Below are 20,775 nucleotides of genomic sequence, written 5' to 3' on the forward strand. Positions count from 1 at the left end.
AACCACTCGATCTCCACGCAAATATTACGAAAAGTTGGTACGGATTAATACGAGCGCAGCCGGCCACTCGACGTACGACAGGTGTCTCGGCATGTACTGTACGTACAGCAGCGTACGGTTCTCGATCCGTATCGCGCGCGTATGACGCAACGGGGCGGCTCTATCGCCCGTGACCAGCAAAAGGCGAGGCGATCGCCGCACCTGACACTATGCCCGAGCAGGGGAGCGGATCGGGCTCGGTCGAGTCGGCATTCATTTCGCGGCTCGTGGAAGTGGTTGGAGCCGCCGAAAAGACCCGACACGCCCGGGGGCCGCCCCGCCAGCGCTGTCCGTCCATCGCCCAATACATGCTCAAACTGTAGCGCCAGCCCTGTAGTGCCAGCGCCGTGTTTCCATTCTTTTTTCCCTTGCTGCTTCTTCTTCTTCTTCTTCTTCTTCTTCTTCTTCTTCTTCTTCTTGTAGCAAACGTATTTGTTCCATACCGGCGGTGCATCAGAGCATCTATAACCCGATATGGCAAATTCGGCACCTCAAACTTCCATGGACGCAACCGAGCACGTCCGTCTCATATTTAGTGCTATGCATCCGATATTTTATCCCCTAGATCCATACAAATCGTGCAAAAAAATTTCTACATAGTAGATACACAATACTAGCCCGAACTAAGCTTTTGTCACCGAAGATGTCCACGACATCCGTGCCGGGCGTCGAGTAGATGGGTGTGTAGGAGGGCTTCGACTCCTCTTTCTCCTCATCCATAAACGCGAGCATCTCGTCGACTCTACCGCATGCTCCGCCATCGCTTTTTGCAGAAGACGACACTTGGCCTTCGTCGCCTATTTCGACGGGAGGGAATCGAGGATCGCCTGCAGATCCGCATCTTCACTACACCCACGTCCTCCTCCTGCCCCGCGTCCTTCCCATTCGTCTCCCCCACCTCCTCCTCCTCCTCCTCCTCCTCCTCCTCCTTCTCCGGATCCACCTCGTCCGGAGGTAGCCCAACGGTGATATGGGTTTCGCGCCTTGCCCAGATCTGCTCAAACAGCTGCAGTCAGCGCTCCGGCATTAGATACGAGTAGCTCCTTACCCGAAGGCGTGGGGGCATGACTACTACTAGTGACGAATGCGCGAGTGGGAAGTGGCGGTGGCGGCGATGGACAGCATGGGAAAATGTGGATGGGTAGGGTTTCGGTGCCGGTGGCCGGCTTAAATAGCCGTCCCAGGGCACTACGCGGCCCACTGGAGTGGCATCACGCGTTGACAAAGGAGACCAGCTTCAGATTGCCGGGTTTCAGAGTGTTTCGTGTGGAACCTGACCGTCAGTCCGGATGTTTGAGGCTTATTTAAAATGGCTGGGGTCGGTTTTTTTGACCGGTCATTAACCGGGCCGTCCGCCCGGCTGTATGAGAGAGGTTTGGGGTGCCGGGTTGTAGATACTCCTATACTATTTCAGCTGGTCATCTTAGCCGATCAAAATTCCTTTTCTATATATATTTTGTGGTTGTGTAATTAATACTAGTACTCTGCTATGGGATTGTGTGCTCCTCCACTTCAGACCAACTCCACTCCATGACTTCAAACGGACGTCCTCTTTGTCCAGATTTCGTCCGTTTGAGATAGCAATGGGTAGTAAAACGGACATGCGTGTCCGGCTCATGTTGGAGGCACCCAGCGCAGCTGACTACCCCAAAACGTCTGCCTGCATTTTGGCCCACGTCTGCGCCTCATCCGCCCACAAGCTCGCGCTCTCGCTCTCGCTGCGCCGCATCAGTGCTCGCCGGGGTGTAGCAGCAACACCCGAGCTCGCCCGTGCGCCCGTACCTGCCCACCCGACTGCCCGGTCACGCCGCGCTCGCCGACACAGATGCCGCAGCTGCTCGCCCCGTGCTTCGCCTGCTCGCCAGCGCGGAGGCTGCAGCAGCAACCGCGCCCGCCTGCAGCTCACGCGCTCCGAGCCTTGCCGGGGCGCTCGCCCACGCGCGAAGTTGCGGCACATGCAGCAGCGACGGCGGCTGGCTAGCTAAGCTAGCTAGCTAGCACACGCACGCCTGCTAGCACGCGCAGCTGTGGCCGCGCGTCCGCCTGCGCTCCCGCGGCCCCGCCGTTGCCGAACCTGCCGCGCGTCCGCCTGCGCGCTAGCCTGCGCCGCCCAGCCCCGCCGTCGCCTAGCCCGTCGCGCCGAGCCTGCAGTAGTGCCGGCCCGTGCCTCCGCTTACCGCCGCGCGCGCCCCCATGCCTGCGTGCGCCCTCGCTCGCACGCCGCGCCGGCCGCGCAGCAGCTCGCGCTCGCCCTCGTCCGCGCCCTCGCGCCGAAGCTCGCCCGCACGCCGCGCCGGCCGCCCAGCAGCTCGCGCTCGCCCTCGTCCGCCGTCCTCGCCCGCGCCCTCACGCCAAAGCTCGCCTGCTCATCGCGACGGTCGCGCCGCACCTCGCCCTTGTCCGCCGCCCTCGCCGTCACGCCCGCAGCCGCGTGCACCGTCGTGCCCCGCCGCCGCGCCCTGTTGTGCACGCATGCCGCTGCGCACCGTCGCCGGGTGCGGCCTTGCCGTCGCCGGGGCCCCGCTCGCCTCGCGCGTGCTAGCCTGCGCATCCATGGCCCGGGGAAACAAAAGAGGGGGAGAGAGGGGATGGGTGGGCAGATGGCCCCTTTTTATTTGTATGACAGGTGGGCCACACTGCACATGCAAGCGGACCGAGACGGACGAGGAGTGGCCAGAGAGTGTCCGTCTGTGTCTGCTTTGGTCTCAAAATGTGACCAACTTCGATCCAGAGATGAAGTGAAACGGACATAAAACGGATGAAAAAGTAAAATAGGGTTTGCCGTTGGGTCGTCTGGTATGTCCATTTTATCTCGAATGAACGCATCCGGATAAAATGGGGTCGTGCGATGGAGTTGGCCTCACTGCGGTTGGGCAGAGGAAGAAGATACCCTGGAGAAGATGGCACAGGAAAACGACGACGCTGCAGCGACCAGCGGATCTCGCTTGTGACCACGTCCACGTACGCACTAGTACGCGCGAATAATCCGCGACCACAGTCATCTGACGTGCGTCGAGCTAACCAGCAGTACAAAATCCCCCCCGGTGACGGCAGCGAAGCGATCCTCCACAGCAGAGGCACGCGGAGCCGTCGCCGTCGCCGTCGCCTCCCCGTGTCGCTAGCCGGCCATGGAGTAAGTAAGTAAGCAGAGCAGGGAGTAGTATATTACGCCAAGCCAAAGCTTGCCTGCCTCCCCGGCCGCGCTCACCAGCACGACACCGGCCGCGCACGCCAACGCAAGCCAAGGCGGCGGGTGGGCGGGAGCGCGCGCTTTTCTTGCACCGACTCGCGGCGTCGGATGCTCGTGGCCGCGCTGAGGCACATGCTGCGCCGCGTCCTCGCCGGCCTCCGCGCGCTGCACCCGCGCCCGCGCAGACGCCGGCAGGGCGGTGCTGGTGGTGGCGCTGGCGCTGCTGCCGGTGCCGGAGCGGCGACGGTGCCCAAGGCGCGCGTGACCGTGCGCCGGCTGGGCAGCAACGGCGGGAGCAGGAAGGCCGGCACCCCGCGCGGCGGTGCTGATGGGTCGGCGCCGGGGGAGGGACGGCAGCCGGTGACCATCCGCGTGGCGACGTTCAACGCGGCGCTGTTCTCCATGGCGCCCGCGGTGGCCGCAGTCCCTGAAGCGGGAGCGGAGCGCGAGGCCGCGCGCCGGAGCGGCGCCGGCACGGGCACGGGGGCGCGGCCGCGGCCCAAGGGGATCCTGAAGGCGCAGGCGAGCCTGCTGTCGCGGGCGCCGAGCAAGGCGCGCGTGTCCATCAACCTGCAGGACAACGAGATCTCCCTGGACCGGAGCGGGCGGCTGGTCGGCAGCCCGAGGGCCCGGAAGCCGCATCAGGTGATCGCGGGCGGGCTGGACGCGAGCCGGCGGCGGAGCGTGGAGGAGGTGCTGCGGGAGACGGGCGCCGACATCATCGGGCTGCAGAACGTGCGCGCCGAGGAGGAGCGCGGGATGCGGCCGCTGTCGGAGCTGGCGGGCGCGCTGGGCATGCGGTACGTGTTCGCCGAGAGCTGGGCGCCCGAGTACGGCAACGCCGTGCTCTCCCGCTGGCCCATCAAGCGCTGGAAGGCGCTCCGCGTCGCCGACCAGTCCGACTTCAGGTCAGTCAGTCCGTCAGTCGCCCTCCTACGGCGTCGCTCATTTCTGTTCCTGCATCGGATTCGGGGCTGCGGGTCACGTCGTGGTCCGGACGAATGTTCCATCCTCTTCCACTGTAAACGAACGAACGAACCCACACCCGGCCCGCAGTCAAACGTCGCCAGTGCGCCGCATTAGTGCCCCGTCCTTGCGCCCGACCAGGGCTCGTGTGCCGCTGGCCATGCCAGGCCGGCGACTGTTGCCGGACAGCGGCGCCCGCTCGTCGGCGCCACCGGCGTGCTAGCCTAGCCCGTGTCCTTTTCGACCCAAGCAGCAGCATCTACTACTACCACTAGCTAGCTGCTCGTTTTCGCATGAACGTATGGTAGTTGTGCATTGCATGCGTTGCGTCCCCGGCCGGACCCCGCCCGGTCCGCCGTGCATTATTGCCGGTCGAAAGAAGCCTAAACAATCTCCATGGAAATTCCTGAGTTTCAGACATAACCTTAAAGCTTCTTCTCTTTTTTCTGCTCATTTTAGTATTGTTATTTCTCTCGTGGAAGCTTCTTGTTGCTTAGCCGGGCAGTGTCCCGGCTGACCCGTGTTCCGAGCCAAAAGCGGTACGTAGTAGGCACCGGGCTTCACCTGCCACTAGCGCGAGTCAACCCGAAACCCACGCCCGACAGGCAGCTAGATGCTTAGGGAGTAAGTATGACACATCTTGATCCACAACTTAGCTAAACTGCCTCTTTGTTTAGGGTTATTAGTTTAGTACCAAGCCATGGATTAGGTGAAACAGCTCCCTTGGCGCCTGGCACCACACACGCACACACACTCTTTCTCTCTCTCTCTGCATTCAGCGTCCACAATCCAAGGGCAAACGGCCGGCTCCCGAGGGTCCATGCTTTTCTCTCTTCTCTTTGGTAGCTTTCCCCGTGACTGATCAACCGGAGTCCATGGTTAGAACGACGGTTAGGGTGCCGCGGCGTCGCCGTCGGCGAACAGTCCGGAGTAGCTGGGCAGGCCCTTTCCGGGCGACGGCGGCTTCAATTCGGATCCACGGACGGACAGCCACCCACGGCCATGCAAGGAGGCCACGACAAGTTATTGCACTGCGTTTTTTGTTTTTGTTTTTGTGTCCGTGTGATATCGTGATCACGAAATCTCTAATTATATAATAATAATGGATCGAGAGCCGAACGTGCATAATTCCCCGGCCTCTGTTGCTGTCTGGGCTTGATCGAGCCCCTGTCACCGTTTTTTAATGCTGAATGGTTGTCGGGAAGGAGAAGTGGTGAAAAATTGAAGAGGTGTGATGGCGCGTGCAGGAACGTGCTGAGGGCCACGATCGAGGTGCCGCGGGCCGGGGAGGTGAACTTCCACTGCACGCACCTGGACCACCTCGACGAGAGCTGGCGGATGAAGCAGGTGGACGCCATGCTCCGCTCCGTCGACGGCCCCCACATCCTCGCCGGCGGCCTCAACGCGCTCGACGGCACCGACTACTCCGCCGACAGATGGGCCGACATCGTCAAGGTCTTCAGTCTTCTCCGAATGGTTTCGAAACCTTGGACATTACGAGGCAATTCTGATGATCTTTGGTGTTGCATTTTGCAGTATTACGAGGAGATCGGCAAGCCGACGCCCAAGGTGGAGGTGATGAAGTACCTCAAGGGGAAGCAGTACGTGGACGCCAAGGATTTCGCCGGAGAGTGCGAGGCCGTGGTGGTCGTGGCCAAAGGCCAGGGTAAGACTGACTGACATGCCACGTTTTTATAAGGCACTGTTAACAATGTCTGCTGTGTTACTCTGGTACTGAAATTACACTGAACTGAATCTCCAGACGTGCAAGGGACGTGCAAGTACGGCACGAGGGTGGACTACATTCTGGCGTCGCCGAACTCCCCCTACAAGTTCGTGCCGGGTTCCTACACGGTCGTCTCCTCCAAGGGGACGTCGGACCACCACATCGTCCGGGTCGACGTCGCGATAGTGCCGGACACCAGGGACGCGGACGAGCAGGCCGCCGGGGGCCGGAAGCAGAGGGTGGTGAAGATGAGCAAGAAGGGGCCCAGAAAAGGGATATGGGCGGCTAAATGATGATGATACTCTGTGTTATTTGCTGGAGTCCTTCTCTAGTACGTACATTCTTTTTTTTTTTACCTGTTTTGCCATTGTTGGTAGAGGCGATGTTGGTTGCTTTCAATTCAATTGTGTATACGGCTGGGATGGCTAGTGGTTGAAGTGGGGCTGAAGAATGTGATGTATAAGTAACCAGGAGGTGGAAGGAAGCAATGTATTTTTGGGATGGCTTCCATGCCGCTGTTGCCTGCTGCCTTGCCTTGGCCCTGTTTTCACATTCGGGGTGGCTTCGGGTGGGCAGTCCCTGTTGCCTGAATTACAATTTACAAACCAGAAGTGGATGCAGCACAAAGAGCTGGCAAACTGTGCCGATCGTCTACCGAAATGTACACCAGCCTGAAGAATCTAGAGCAAAAAAATTAAATAAAAACTTCAACTTCAGTACTACAGTCTTTGCTTCACCATTGTTTTGAGGGAACAGTACACGACGAAGCCAACTTTTTACTCTCCGTCCCAAAATATAAGAATGTTTTTAACAGTACATCAGTGTAAAAAAACGTTTTTATATTATGAAACGGAGGAGTATCATCGAAACAGCAGGTGGCACAGCACCTGCTTTGTTTCATAACAAGAGCCGTCTCCATCCTCACCGGTGAGCCATAGCTCCTATACGTTATCCGGATAGGGCCAGTGGACTCATTCTGTTCTTCTGATAAGATAAACAAAACGAGAGAAAAACACAGCAGATGTGCTCTACTGCTGGCTGCGAGGTGTTATGGCTGACGCCGACGGCTCGCAGCTACTGGATCGATACGGCCCACCGTACCGTACCGGCTGATGTACACGGTGCTATGCTACACCCAGCAGAGCAGTACGTACGTACCATGCATGCATGGACGGACAGCAAGGTCCCGACCGTATGTATAATCATGGGTCGATGTATCCCAACCACCGTGAGAACTGTCCAACTGTGGATCACGAACGTGCATGGCCGGGCGCGCGCGTATGTGGCCCTCGCGCCTGAGGGGTGCCGATCACCTGTATTGCCATGCGGACGAGCTGAGGCCTGAGGGTGATGGATGCTGGCTAGTAATTAGATGCAACCGTTGGTTCCGGATGCTGACATGATCCCAGCAACTTAAGTATTCCTTCCGTTTCGAATTACTTGTCTTGGATTTGTCTAGATACGAATGTATCTAGACTCATTTTAGTGCTAAACATCTCCGTATCTAGACAAATCTAAGACAAGTAATTCAGAACGGAGGGAATAAGAATCTGGGAAAATCAGGGGAAATCACTGGTTAATACTTACAAGGAAACGAGTGGTTTGCTAATTTGTTTTGTTGCTTCCACATCGTATCACTCCCTGGAAAATTCACTGTAAGATGGATGTTACTGCTGATGGCAATTTTCACTGTTGAATCTTTCTATGTAAAAATGATGTTAAGCAATGTGCATTTTCCTCATAAGTTTTTGTGGGAAGTAAAGATTTCTGCCAAGATCCATGGGCTGATATATCCTTTTGTATTAGGCATATTTTCCACACAAAAATCAGCTGAAAGCAATTACTCCCTTTATTTTTATATACAAGGCCACTATGGAATATAGATTCTGCATCTATACAAGGCCACCAATAGTAATCAAGGCAAAGTTAATGATATTTTCTCGTACTAACAACCTGTTTAATACTTGCATGCATGTAGTCATAATGACAATCAGCTACTTCCTCCACTCAGCTTCTTTGAGTGCATGCAGAGTATTAATGATCCCAGTAAACAAGAAGAAAAGTTGACTTGTAAAGCACACATTAAATTTTACATTGGTACCTGTAATCCAAGTTTGTGGCCTTGTATACAAAAATGAAGGGAATATGTTTGACCCCCTCCAACCCATGCCCACCCATGATTTGGGTTCAAGCTCTGTCACAGCCTCGAGGGAAGTAATACAATCCAAATTTATTGATTCGACAAAGGAAAATCGAAGAATATTTATAAGGTTTAGTAATTGAGTTATTGATTCAACCAGACATGAGACAAGTACTTGCTTGCAAGAATTATTAGTAGCAATGACAATATGGTGAATGGAGTGGTTTACGTAACAAAGCAGTTTCACATCAACAAAATACCCGACATTTGCCCAGTGGCGGATCCAAGACCCAGGTCGGGGGGGGGGGGGCTGAGCAATATGTTAATTGAGTATCTCATTAATCTTACGTGACTACACTTGCAAACATAAAGCAGTACATAGACATCAACGTTATCAAGATGGTGACTAGGCACAACATTTAAAAGTGGAAGAATTACATACCCATTCTACGCCTCTTTAACTACTACAAAATGCATGTTGCACCAATAATGATTGCTAGGTTCTTACTGAGTTGGTGCTTGAGAGATTGTGAATTGACTCAACATAAAAATAAAACACAGGCCTTTCACAGATGGAACCAGGGAGTGTAATGCGCTTAATTTTGTGAAAATGGCACACTTGCGATGCCGGAGTTTCGTAAGTTATTTTGAGTGTTTAATGAGTCGGGAGAATAGTTTCAGGACCCTCTTTGTAATGGTCTCAGAACATCAAACTTATTATTTTTAGCCTTTCGGCTTTGTAGCTTTGAAGTTTTGTTTGGAGCTCTCATTTTTTGGTTTATTTAAATTGCATAACAGCCATTACAGAGAGGGTAGAAACCCGTACTTCCCAAACCTTAAAAACTTTGGCAACAAAAATGGGCGGTGTTGACAATTTACTTTGAATGATTTTTCAGCCATGTATAGGAAGGTATGGTGGACTCTCTGGAATAATTGGGTTTAGGTAAATGGATGCACAAGAAACATTCCCGCTTAGTACAGGCGTAGACTAGCAATAAGGATTAGGAGCGACCAATCAGGAAGCCTAGACATCATAATTATGCATTCTGAACAATTAAAGCCAGGTGCAGTCTAAGCATAATGTAAATTCTTTTAAATTGATACACGGTGGAGGCTAAATTATGGAATAATTTTGCATGTATGAACATGTGCCAGGTCAATAACCGAGACTTCAAAGGGAAATATTCAATTAGCAAGATTTGTCAAAGCTTAACTCGGTCCAATTGCTATATATTTGCATGATTCTCTAGTTAGAAAAGATTTTAGCATGAGAAAGCACAAATCGTCTGCACCTCAAAATATGCATGCATATCAATATATGATAGTATAAGTAGACCACCTTGGTAAATCACACACGAGTGTTAAGTAAGATCAAGGTTCAAAATACTTCCCCCGTTCCATAATATAAGGTGCACTACTCATATGTGATCAAGTGGGAACTTAGATCATGGGCTAAGTAGTCTATGGGCTTTAGGGTTCAGTGGGCTTCAAGTGTTGAGCCCATGGTGGGATGATTATATAAGCAGAGTCACATTGCTCATGTTGGGTGATGATTGTTGTTGTGCCTAGGTTTACATGCGACATAATATAACCGCCTCCACTACCTTTATCTGATCGGGTTTACCAACCCACTGCTCGACGTTCCGCCCCACATGTGCAGACACCTCTAAAGGCGGTGCACTTGTACAATTGGGGTAGCAAGATCAGTTATTCAAGGAACGAGGCGACTCGGTGAATCAACGTACTGCTTTGACTCTTCTTCCGCTGCAAGGACTGCACACCTAGTGGTAAACCTATGATCTATACCCTAAGCATGTTCCTGGTTGTTCTACTCAGTAGGAAATAAAATGTGTGTTAGCGTTGCATGCGTAAATCAATAGTCGGGACAGAGCTTAGACACGACATAGCGCTAATCGCCACCAAGGCAAGCCACCTAGACCTAGCCCTACACCTACTACTATACCTACATGACACTATTGCGACCTGGCAACCTTTCGCATGCTCACTCACGATGGCTTCGCCGCCGGAGGAGAAGGGAAAAGGCGTCGGGCAGAAAATGGCGACTCTCAAGGAGATGGTTCCGAGATACAAAGGGAAGGTGAGAAATGAGTGGTCCCTCGTTGATGTCTTAAGTGGTGACCTTTTAGCCTAATCTCATGTCTTAAGTAGTGACCTTATAGGTTTTTGTTTTCCTTACATTTTTCTTTCTCTAGCCGTCTTGCGGCATCGACGAGATGGTGGCAGCTTGATCACACTGAAATAAGGTCTCTTTGGTCTCTCGGTATCTTGACGAGGGTAGATGTCAGATTTGCTAGTTTTCTTTGGATTTAAACATTTAGTGTGTCAAATCAAGGGGAAGAGTTGTCTGGCTCTTGGTGCTATGATTTCAGCATCTTCTTTCGATTTGTTATGCGGCATGGTTCGATTTCTCCAACCTTCTATGATAGTACTGCAAGATAGCAAGCATGAACTGCATGGGGTGATGCCCTAACCGTTTTTTCGGTGGTTTTTAGATCTTATTTTCTAACGATGAATGACTTTTTCCATTTCTTTAAATTGCAATATATCGAAGAAGTAGAAGAGTTCTTTTCATCACTAACATGAATTATCATCTGAATTCACTTGTATTCATTTTATCCATTTTGAAAGGAAATGACATGTAATTTCATATTAAAATAAGCCCATTCTAGCAATGGGATTCTTTCTTCATTTTTCGGTCTTCAAAGCTTAATATGTCAAGGAAGTTTGCGGGCTTTTCCTTATGGTCGGCTCACTGCAATTTTCAAGTTTCGGCGGACGACGTACAATCAAAAGAAAAATATTATCAATATGATTTTTCGATGTATTTTTTTGCTTATCGTTTTGTGTCCTGTTGTCTTTCCTGGTTACTGTTTTCCTATAATAAAATTTATCATACCGAAGACGCCCTTCGGTTGTCTTTTTGAAAAAAGGAATATTTATACCAAGAAAAGGGTACAAAATTGAACTTACTTTTGTACTGTGTTAAAAAAAATCGAACTTACTTTTTTACATTTGGGCCTTGTCCGCGACCCGCGACGAACCAAAAGCACCACATGCGAACGGCACATGTACGTACACAAAACTCGACTAAAAAAAAATATGTACGCCCGCGAAACGCAAACACATAGCACACGGCGGGAGAGCGCATACATCGAGATCACCGGCCGGACTAGCTACTGCGACGCCAGCGAGCTCGCGGCAGGCTTCGCCGGAGGGTACCCGATCGAGTGGCGCTTGGAGGGGAAGACGACGAAGACGCCGCTCGCGAGGGCGCCGACCACGACGGGGAGCGCCATGACCACCTGCTTCTGCTGCTCCCTGAGCGCCGGGTAGAAGCACGCCACCGTGTTGGCGTCGGCCAGCAGCGCCACGGCCGCGAACACGACCACCGAGAAGAAGGCGTGCGCGAAGTCCGCCGGGCGCAGCCTGTACTTGAAGAAGTCCCTCGCCCCGGCGTCGTCGTCGTCGCCGCCGCCGAACGGCAGGAGGCCCCTGGGCGTCACGAGGCCGTACCTGACCTTGCCGTCGGCGCCGACGAAGCTGTCGGTGAAGGCCGAGAAGGCGCACGAGAAGGCGCAGAGCACGAGGAGCGCCGCGGTGACCACCCTGTTGGCCACGCTGCACGCGCCGGCGTTGGTCACGATCGGGTTGAGCACCTCGTACACGATCACCGTCGACGTCGGCAGCAGTTTGAGCACGTCGCCGATGCTCCCGAACGTCGAGTCGGCCATGACGCCCACTTTGGTCGCTGTGCTCTCGGCTGCTGCTGCTTTCTTGCTCGACTCGGCTTCTTTGATGCCTTCTTCCATCAGCTGATTTAAGCTATCCCCTGCCCTCCTTCCTTCTCTAATTTACCTATTTTATAGGCCATCTGGGCCTAAAGAAATCCATGGGAGCTTGGAAACTAATCCGGTTGCTTACTCCGGTAGAAATAGTGGTAGCTTGTCTTGGTTGTAAATTGCAATGTGATAGTAACCAAATTGACGTACATGTTGCCCACATTTGCAGGATGATATTAAATTCCTCCAGCCGCGAAGTCCATATGTACGAAATTTTTCTAAGAACCTGACAGCGATGCGTCGCGAAGGGATAGTTTCATGAAGAGTTTTCATGATTGATTAGGTCGGATTGCTTGTTCATGACACCAATCTATAAACCTGCACACATTTTTATATCGCGTGTTGTGAGCTCACTCGTTGCAGATTAATTGTCTCGGGAGTTTCTTGCAGGCAGGGACGAAAGAAATGGTCATCTTAGCCTATCGTCTCGTACTGGTGAGAGACTACAATGCGATCGTGACGCTGCCCCTAGATTGGACGTCCACGTAGGATGCAAGTGTATTCTACTCAGTGGATACGTACTAGCCTACTGGTTGAAATTAAGCCTTCTCAGTTATGAAAGCTGCACTTTCCTTAGAAAATCTGCAGACGTTGACCTCCATGGTCGAGACCAAGAGATTGCTACATGTATGTTGCTTGAGTTTTTGCTGACAGGGGTGGCGAGTGAAGATCCTGGAAAGGATATGTGACCAGCAAGCAAGGTTTGGCAATGTTCAAAGGAACTTCAGAGACTTATGACCCATGTATCAGATAAGTAGAGTGACAATGAGATTTCAGAGGCCATGACGCGGCTAATGAGGACGGGAGCATCGCCCCCCAGTGACAATGATCTCTTCGGTGGCCGGCTTTCGATGAATGAAGGGAGACTTGCCGCTATGAAGTTGCTGGTAAACTGTGGCAGTAGGTCACTGGCTAGTGAGTGGCGGAAGGATGGGCATCAAGCTTTGAAGCCGTACATCGAACAAACCTCATTCGTCTAGCCAGTGACGTCCAATCAAATTTGCGAGCATTTTAATGAAATGGTGAACATTCTTCAAATTTGTGGATATTTTTTTTATAAATTCTTGAAATGTTTCAAAATTCTGAATATTTTTTTCTGAAACTTGTGAACGTTTTTTGAAGCGGCGAACATTTTTTTGAATAACGAATAAATATTGAAATTGGGGAACAATTTTTGAAATTCCTGAACATATTTTAATTTTGACGACTTTTTTCAAATGCATGACATATTCGAATTCATGAACTTTTTTTTGAATCAATGGACTTTTTTGTAATTCACAAAAACAATAATTTGGTGAATAGTTTTTAATAGTAATTCATTAACATTTTTCTAGATCGCGACAAAATGAAAATCACGAACATTTTATGAATACATGAACATTTTTTCCCAAATCATGAACATTTTGTTTTACTTCCAGAACATTTCTTTTAAAACTTGGAACATTTTTTAAATATGTAAACATTTCTTACAAATCAATACAAAAATAAAATACATGAACATTTTAGGATTTCTTGAACAATTTTTTAAAATTGGAACTTTTTTTAAATCTCAAATTGTTTAAAGAATAAGAGAAAACAAAAAAGGAAAAGAAAAAGGTGGGAAAACATAATGAAAAATAAAAGGCGCCCTGCACATGGGCCAGCCTAAAAAGGGCGCGAGGGGGGGAATGGGGCTGAGCTGGCTCGTTTGGCCCAAATATTAGTCATCAAGGACAAAAATTGAAAAATATTAATCATCTATTTCAAGAGTTACCCCTAAAAAATCTATTTCAAAAGTTACAAGTTGATGGAGGTTTTTCAAGAGATGGAGGAAGAGGCTCTGCTGCAGTGGTGTGTCAAGGTCATTCAGGGCATTACTTAGGCTCCTCAACAGTGGTGTTCGTTCATATTATAGATCAAGCGGCACTAGAATCGCTTGCATGTCGTGAAGCTGTGTCTCCAGCGCTTGATTTATCTTTGAATCAAGTTGTCATCGCTTGTGACTGCAAACCAGTGGTAGTAGATATCAAAGGCAAGGCGGAGAGAAGAAACGGCGCAATAATCAAGGAGATTAATGAAAGATCAAAGGAGTTCACGACCCGTGATTTTATCTTCGATGGTCGAATTTTGAATTTTGATGCTCATATAACTTAGCTAAATTTTCTTCTTCTTTAGTAGTTGGTCGCCATTTGTGGCTGGGAGCTCCCCACTACCCCTCTATAATCCCTATGAACTGTACTCCTAGCTAATATAGTGGGGTTTGCTGCTAAAAATATCTATTTCAAAAATGTTAAATATGTACAAAAAAATGATATATACAAAAATGTAGGAACACATTTTAAATATTTTTAAAAATGTGAACAGAAAAATAAAAAATAGAAAATGTTGATCGTGTATAATAAATGTTAACCATACATTTCATAAATGTTAAGCATGTATTAAAACATATTCTTGATATATGCGGAAAATGTACAATGTGTATAAAAAAGTAATTTGAAACATAATTTTTCTACATTAATCATGAATTTCAAATATTCATTAAAAAGTATTCCCAATGTATACATAAAATGTACAAAATTGTAGACATGTGCTGAAGAAAAAAATATTTTTCTTGGGTGAAAATCAAAGAAACGGAAGAAACAACATCAGAAACAAAAAAAAGAACCCGAGGAAAATGGGCAAAAAACAAAACACCCGAGGAAAATGGGCCGGTCCAACACCTACGCAAGAAAGAACACCCTTCACACAGGAGAAGCTACACGTTCGCCAACGCCTAGCGCATCAAATAGGAGGTCCTCAAACAGGAGCTACCATTTTTTCTATGTTCTAGTTTTTGTTTGTTCTTTTGTTTTTGGTTACCTGCTTTGTTGTTTTCCTTTTGTATTTTTTTTCCTTTTTCATCTTTTAAACATTTTAAAGAATACACTATACATATTCTTTTAATACACATCGAGCATTTTCTAATAAATGGTGAACATTTTTAACATATGAAGAACATTTTTTTAATACCTGGTGAACATCTCTTAAGGCACAAACTAAACATTGTTTACAATGTACTCCCTCCGTCCCCGATTACTTGTCGCAAAAATGGATAAGAATTGATGTATCTAGAACTAGAAATACATCTAGATACTTCCATTTATGTGACAAATAATCCGGGAAGGAGAGGGTATATCTTTGTATTTTAAAAACGTAAAAAAGGGCAACAACAGGTTTTCAGTGAAAAGCTATCTGGAAACAAAAATAAATAAAGGGGGAAAACCGTCCACACCATGCTTCGCCATAATGGGCCTGACAATACACTACCGGGTGTCAAATAGGAAAGGAAGTCTTGTCTGCTTGGTGATAATGGGGAGCAAATATCTAGCGGGTACCCCTTCGGGGGCTCCCACAGATGCCTCTTTTGGGGCTATGGAAGGGCCCCAAGTGGTGCGCCAGTCACCGCGAAGTGTTATTGCTAGACGTATTATTGGGATTTTAGTTTTATTGTTGGCATGCATTTTTATTTATTTGGCTTTCTGGTTTTTCTTGGTCTCCCTACGTTGGAAAAGCACATTTGTCCTTCTTGAAAAAGGGAAAAGTATAGTTGTGCCTAGTTGTAAAAAGGTAAAATCATAGCATGTTTTTCCACGAAAAGCACAGTCAGTGTTACTCTGAAACGAAAAAAGCACAAAATATGCTAAAAAAAGCACGACATGTGCTTCCATAGGTGTGTGATACGTCTCCAACGTATCTATTCTTTCTCACATTTTTTCTCTTGTTTTGAACTCTAATTTGCATGATTTGAATGAAACTAACCCCAAACTGACGCTGTTTTGAACAGAACTACCATGGTGTTGTTTTTTGTGCAGAAATAAAAGTTCTCGGAATGGAACAAAACTTTTTGAGGAATTTTTATACAATATATAAGAATTTCTGGAGCCAAGACCTACAGGTGAGGGGGCCCTGGGTGGGCACAACCCACCAGGGCGCGCCCCCCTCTCCTGCCACGCCCAGGTGGGTTGTACCCACCTGGTGGCCCCGTTGATGACCCTCCTGATACTATAAAATCACATATTTTCATAAAAAATCAAGGAGAAAGAATTATCGCGATCCACGAGACGGAGCCGCCGCCAAGCCATGTTCTTCCTCGGGAGGGAAGATCTGGAGTCCGTTTGGGGCTCCAAAGAGGGGGGTCTTCGATCTTCGTCATCACCAACCTATCTTCATCGCCAATTCCATGATGCTCCCCTCTGGGAGTGAGTAATTCCTTCGTAGGCTCGTTGGTCGGTGAGGAGTTGGATGAGATTCATCATGTAATCGAGTTAGTTTTGTTAGGGTCTGATCCCTAGTATCCACTATGTTCTTAGATTGATGTTGCTATGACTTTGCCATGCTTAATGCTTGTCACTTTGGGCCCGGGTGCCATGATTCCAGATCTGAACCGTTTATGAAATCAGCACTATATCCATGTTTTAGATCCGATCTTGCAAGTTATAGTCACCTACTACGGTTATGATCCGGCAACCCCAGAGTGACAACAACCGGGCCCACTCCCGGTGATGACCGTAGTTTGAGGAGTTCATGTATTCACTATGTGTTAATGCTTTGTTCCAGTTCTCTATTAAAAGAAGGCCTTAATATCCCTTAGTTTCCAATATGGACCCCGCTGCCACGGGAGGGTAGGACAAAGATGTCATGCAAGTTCTTTTAATAAAGCACGTATGACTATTTACGGAATACATGCCTACATTATATCGATGAACTGGAGCTAGTGCCGTATCGCCCTAGGTTATAACTGTCTCATGATGAATATCATCCAACAAGTCACCGATCCAATGCCTACGAATTTGTCCTTATTGATTTTGCTAAGTTACTACTGCTATCATCACTGTTACACTTGCTACAAAATATTGCTATCACTATTACTGTTACCGTTGCTACTGTCACTACTATCAAAACTATCAAACTACTTTCCTACTGATTACTCGCTGCAGATAATTAATCTCCGGGTGTGGTTGAATTGACAACTCAGCTTCTAATACCTTCAAATATTCTTTGGCCCCCCCTTATGTCGAATCTATAAATTTGGGTTGAATACTCTACCCTCGAAAACTGTCGCGATCCCCTATACTTGTGGGTTATCAAGACCTTTTTCTGGCGCCGTTGCCGGGGAGCATAGCTATATTTGTTGAGTCACTTGGTATTATTATCATATTATCACTATGAAGAATCTGAAGGATCCAAAGACTGAGATTTATCCCTCTAAGACGAGGGGAGGTAAGGAACTGCCATTCAGTTCTGCTTTAGATTCACCTTCTGTTATGAGTAAACTTGCAACACCACCACATGCTATCAATTCTGATATGTCGCAAGTTATTGATGATGCTACTTCTACTATGAATGATGCTTATGATGATGCTAGGACCTTGCTTGATAATGATGATGTGCCACTTGGTGATTTTCTTAATGAACAAATTGCTAGAGTAATACAACATGATGTTGTTGAATTTGATGATGAGCTTGAAACTGAAACTCCTGAAACACCTGCTAGAACTAGCCTTCCTAGATATGAATTGCCTAAGATACGGGAAGGTTATGTTATGAGTGAAGAAGCAACTAGAGGCATTCTTGCTTGTAATGATAGAGATGATCTAGAGAAATTACTACGCAAGTATAAAGAAAAATCTTTGAATGCTAGAATGAAATGTGATCCTAAGTTTGCTACTTCACCTATCTGTATTGCTGATAAGGATTATGAATTCTCTGTTGACCCAGAGTTAATTACTTTGGTTGAATCTGATCCTTTCCATGGTTATGAAACTGAAACTGTTGTGGCACATCTTACTAAGTTGACTGATATAGCCACCCTTTTTACTCATGATGAGAAAACTCGTTATTACTTTATTCTCAATTATTTCCTTTCTCATTAAAGGGTGATGCTAAAGCTTGGTACAATACTCTTGCTCATGGTTGTGTGCGTAGTCCCCAGGATATGGTTTATTACTTCTCTGAAAAATATTTTCTTGCTCATATGAAACAAGCTGCCTTACAGGAAATATTTAACTTTGTGCAAACTAAAGAAGAGAGTCTCCCACAAGCTTGGGGGAGGCTTTGTCAGTTGCTTAATGCTTTGCCTGATCATCCTCTTAAGAAAAATGAAATACTTGATATCTTCTATAATGGACTAACCGATGCTTCTAGGGACTTCCTAGATAGTTGTGCTGGTTGTGTTTTCAGGGAACGAACTATTGGTCAAGCTGAAGAATTTTTGAATAACATATTGAAAAATTATGATGATTGGACTATTCCTGAACCACCGCCTAAACCCACTCCGAAGAAGAGGGGTATATTATATCTTAGTCCCGAAGATATGCAAGAGGCAAAGAAATCTATGATGGAAAAGGGTATTAAAGCTGAGGATGTTAAAAAATTACCTCCTATTGAAGAAATACATGGGCTTAATACACCACCAATGCCTAAGGTGGTAGAGGTAAATTCTCTTATGAAGTTTAATGAAAATGATAATCCTCTCAATATTCATCCTAGTCAATGCCTTTATCAGTTTGAAAACTACATTATAAAACAAGATCACTTCAATGCAAATGTTACGAAACAATTGAAATACAATTTTGATATGATTGCCCGCTTGAGTGACTTGTTATTTAGAATATCAAATGATGTTAGAGGTGTTGGAAAACATGCTTCTATGGTTCAAACCAAACTAGAACAAGTTTCTAAATCTCAAAGAGAATTACTTGATGAAATGAATCATAATATGCATGACTTTGCTGTTAGAGTTGCAACTAGAGGAGGTAAAATGACTCAGGAACCACTTTATCCTGAGGGACACCCTAAAAGAATTGAACAAGATTCACAAAGAGCTAACACTAGTGCACCTAGTCCTTCTAGAAAGAAAAAGAAAAGGAAAAATGATAGGACTTTGCACACTTCTAGTGAACCTGAAATAGAAAAACCTCCTGATAATGAAAATGAAGCTTCTATCTCAGATGCTGAAACACAATCTGGTAATGAACACTCACCTAATGATAATGAAAAAGATAATGATGATGTTCATGAAGACTCTCAACCAACCAATGAAAAAGAACCAGATAATGATGTTGAGATAGAACCACCTGTTGATCTTGATAACCCACAACCTAAAAATAAAAGATATGAAAAAGAGACTTTGTGGCTAGGAAACACGGTAAAAAAAGAGAACCGTGGGTTCAAAAACCTATGCCTTTTCCACCCAAGTCAACTAAAAAGAATGATGATGAAGAATTTGAACGCTTTGCTGAAATGCTGAGGCCAGTCTTTTTACGTACTCGCTTGACTGATATCTTGAAAATGCCTCCTTATGCAAAGTATATGAAAGACATCATGACAAATAAGAGAAAAATACCAGAAGCTGAAATCTCCACTATGCTGGCTAATTATACTTTTAAAGATAGAGTACCTAAAAACTTGGAGATTCGGGAATACCAACTATACCTTGCTCTATCAAAAAGAATTATGTGAAAAATGCTTTGTGTGATTTAGGAGCTAGTGTTAGTGTTATGCCTTTCTCTTTATATAAAAGAATTGACTTGAATAAACTCATACCTACTGAAATATCTTTGCAAATGGCTGACAAATCAACTACCATACCTATTGGTATTTGTGAGGATGTGCCCGTTGTTGTTGTTGTTGTTGCTAATGTTACTATTTTGACTGACTTTGTTATACTTGAGATGGCCGAGAACGAAAACATGTCAATTATCCTTGGTAGACCCTTCTAGAATACTGCAGGGGCTATTATTGATTGCAATAAAAGCAAGGTCACTTTTCATATTAATGGTAATGAGCATACGGTGTACTTTCCGAAGAAACAATTCCAAGTGAATGGTATTAATGTTATTGAAAAATCTCAGACAATCACTATTGGAAGTTTTCAAATACCTCTACCTACTGTCAAAAAGAAATATGAAATGCTTATTGTTGGGGAAATGCATATCCCCATTGAGGTAACTTAGTGATTTACGAAAGTTCTTCGGTTTCATACTAATCGAAAGTGGTTGTTAATAAGACTTGATCAACCTTATTAATGAATCATTTTTGAACGGTATGAAGTTGATGAATTTAGTAAGCACTACTTTCTGTCCCTACCTTTTATTCTCTGTTTTTATTAGTTAAATAAAATAAAATGTCATGTTTTGTCTATTTTCTGAATTCCCCATGCAATAAAAAAATGACCCAAAAATAAAAGTTCTCAGAATGCCCTGAAAATTTTATATGATTTTTTCATAAATATTCAAGAATTTTTGGTGCAAAAATAACCAGAGGGGGTTGCACCAGGTGGGCACAACCCACCTGGGCGCACCAGCACCCCCTGGCGCACCCTGGGGGGTTGTGGTCCCCACATGGGCCCCCTCACTTATCTCTTCGTCCCACATTGTCACCTACCTCCAGAAAAAAATCACTCTCTCTCTCTCTCTCCCGTGTTCTTGCTCATGTTGCTGCCAATTTCGATCTCTTTGCTCGAAGCTCCATTTCCAAAACTGTTTCGGGAGATTGTTGCTTGAAAATTGTACGCGGACATGATGAACCTATTTGGAAGGAGTTCTTCGAGGAGACGATCCTCGGGGGCATCCTCTAGTGACAGTTCTACCCGACGGTCTTACGTTGAACCAAGTGAAAGTTCCACGCGAGATGCTGCCACCAAAACATGCTTATGGCCTTGCAATGAGTATATGATGCAGGTGGGCATTAAGGAGGAATTTGAGCAATATGTTCACAATGCCGTTCTCGGTCCCTACCTCTCAGATAAGTGTGAACAACGCCATCTTCTCACTGAATCATTTGTCAAAGAATTTAAATATTTTCCACGTGAGTCTAGGTGTCGTTTATGCTTTAT

General features: G+C 47.0%; 2 protein-coding genes across 2 annotated transcripts; one reads left to right on the forward strand and one right to left on the reverse strand.

The window, feature by feature from the left end:
- The first annotated feature begins 2,902 nt into the window (after positions 1-2,902).
- LOC125535993 (uncharacterized) lies at positions 2,903-6,429 on the forward strand. The gene is made up of 4 exons (XM_048699077.2): positions 2,903-4,137; positions 5,443-5,650; positions 5,732-5,861; positions 5,958-6,429. The coding sequence occupies exons 1-4, from the start codon at positions 3,338-3,340 to the stop codon at positions 6,212-6,214; spliced, it is 1,395 nt and encodes a 464-aa protein (XP_048555034.2). The 5' UTR covers positions 2,903-3,337; the 3' UTR covers positions 6,215-6,429.
- Positions 6,430-11,039: 4,610 nt separating this feature from the next.
- LOC125541126 (protein DMP2) lies at positions 11,040-12,011 on the reverse strand. Its single transcript, XM_048704603.2, has one exon. It carries the CDS (start codon positions 11,889-11,891, stop codon positions 11,256-11,258), a length of 636 nt encoding a protein of 211 aa, XP_048560560.1. The 5' UTR covers positions 11,892-12,011; the 3' UTR covers positions 11,040-11,255.
- Between the last annotated feature and the right edge of the window lie 8,764 nt (positions 12,012-20,775).

Source organism: Triticum urartu, chromosome 2A (genome assembly GCF_056163025.1).
Source record: "Triticum urartu cultivar PI428250 chromosome 2A, HENAU_Tu73, whole genome shotgun sequence".
NCBI lineage: Eukaryota > Viridiplantae > Streptophyta > Magnoliopsida > Poales > Poaceae > Triticum > Triticum urartu.